At 51.7% G+C, this 1,699-nt stretch overlaps 1 protein-coding gene across 1 annotated transcript in view; it reads right to left on the bottom strand.

Moving 5' to 3' along the window:
• Positions 1-813, bottom strand: part of TAS1R2 (taste 1 receptor member 2) — an 8,702-nt gene extending 7,889 nt beyond the window's left edge. Inside the window, exon 1 of the mRNA XM_027842701.1 lies at positions 603-813. Coding sequence (XP_027698502.1) covers positions 603-778 — 176 coding nt within the window. The 5' untranslated portion in view covers positions 779-813. The remainder of the gene's footprint in view (positions 1-602) is intronic.
• Positions 814-1,699: the final 886 nt, after the last annotated feature.

Raw genomic sequence — 1,699 nt, 5'->3', positions numbered from 1 at the left:
CCCCTATCCTCATCCTCACCCTCATTTCTTCTATCTCCATCTTCACCCTCACCCTCACTTCCACCATCCCCATCCTCATCCCCATCCCCACTTCCACCACCCCTATCCTCATCCTCACCCTCATTTCTTCCATCTCCATCTTCACCCTCACCCTCACTTCCACCATCCCCATCCTCATCCCCATCTTCACTTCTACCATCCCTATCCCTATCCCTTTCTACACTTTCACATCAAAACTGAATTCCACTTTTCCCATTACCACCATCACTCTCACCATCATCACTCTCACAGTTCTCACCATCACCAACCTCTCTTTCACAATCCCCATTTTCATCACCATCACTCTCCCTACTTCTGGCCCTACTTTTACCAATTCCATCACCCTCACCACTATCACAATCCCTACTCTCCATCACCATTCCACCATCACTATCCGCACTATTACCATTATCTCTTTCACAACAGTCACTCACCATCACCAGGACACCCCAAATGATTAATCACCATCATCCACATTCCCATCACCGTTCTTTTGATGCTCGCAATGCCTATCACCACCACTGTCATCATCAATTCTATCTGCCTCCCCATCATGCACTCACTCTTTGCACTGGGGCACCTGCATGTAACTGAGATGAGTTGTTCCCTTGACGTTGGCATGGAGGGTGAATAATCCCCCCAGGAGGTAATCCCCAGCCAGATGGAAAACAGAACTATCCTGGACCTCCACGGGCATCAGCAGGAGGAGGAGGAGCATCCAGGAGGCAGTGGTCCCCATGGTTCTGTCCTGTTGTTCCTTGCCACCCTCTATACCCAAAGTGGGCCAGGTGCCTCTGGCTGGGACCTGCCCCATCCTCTCTTTATTTGTACAGCCTCTAAGAAGCTCATTTACATAGAGTCACGGAGGAAAGAGAATAAGCGGGTGGGGCCTGGATAAGAAATGGGAACTAGTCTGGGATGGGGAAGCAAGGAATCTCCATGACCTGGAGTCATGGACCTGATTGTGCTAAGGACTAGGGGATCAGTGTCAGGAAGAGATGGGGAATCTAGTCTTGGTTTTGCACACTTTATGTGTGTGTGTGTGTGTGTGTGTGTGTGTGTGTGTGTGTGTGTGTGTGTTTCTGGGAGAGAGGTACAGGAAACAATAGAACAAATTCTGACTGGGATCTACTCTCCTCAGTCTATAGACTGTCAAGGCCTAGAAGAGAGAACGTTAGAGCTGGGAGGGCCCTTAGAACACAGGATGTCAGAGCTGGGAGGGCCCTTAGAACACAGAATGTCACAGCTGGGAGGGCCCTCAGAACACAGGATGTCAGAGCTGGGAGGGCTCTCAGAACACAGGATGTCAGAGCTGGGAGGGCCCTTAGGACACAGGATGTCAGAGCTGGGAGGGCCCTTAGAACACAGGATGTCAGAGCTGGGAGGGCCCTTAGAACACAGGATGTCAGAGCTGGGAGGGCCCTTAGAATAGAGAATGTCAGAGCTGGGAGGGCCCTTAGAACACAGAATGTCAGGGCTGGGAGGGCCCTTAGAACAGAGCATGTCAGAGCTGGGAGGGCTCTTAGAACACAGGATGTCAGAGCTGGGAGGGCCCTCAGAACACAGGATGTCAGAGCTGGGAGGGCCCTTAGGACACAGGATGTTAGAGCTGGGAGGGCCCTTAGAACACAGGATGTCAGAGCTAGGAGGGCCCTCAGAA

This window comes from Vombatus ursinus, unplaced genomic scaffold, assembly GCF_900497805.2.
Source record: "Vombatus ursinus unplaced genomic scaffold, bare-nosed wombat genome assembly UNPS02014884.1, whole genome shotgun sequence".
NCBI classification, from domain to species: domain Eukaryota; kingdom Metazoa; phylum Chordata; class Mammalia; order Diprotodontia; family Vombatidae; genus Vombatus; species Vombatus ursinus.
The sequence above is the reverse complement of the archived record's forward strand: the minus strand, read 5'-3'. Positions and strand labels throughout refer to the sequence as shown.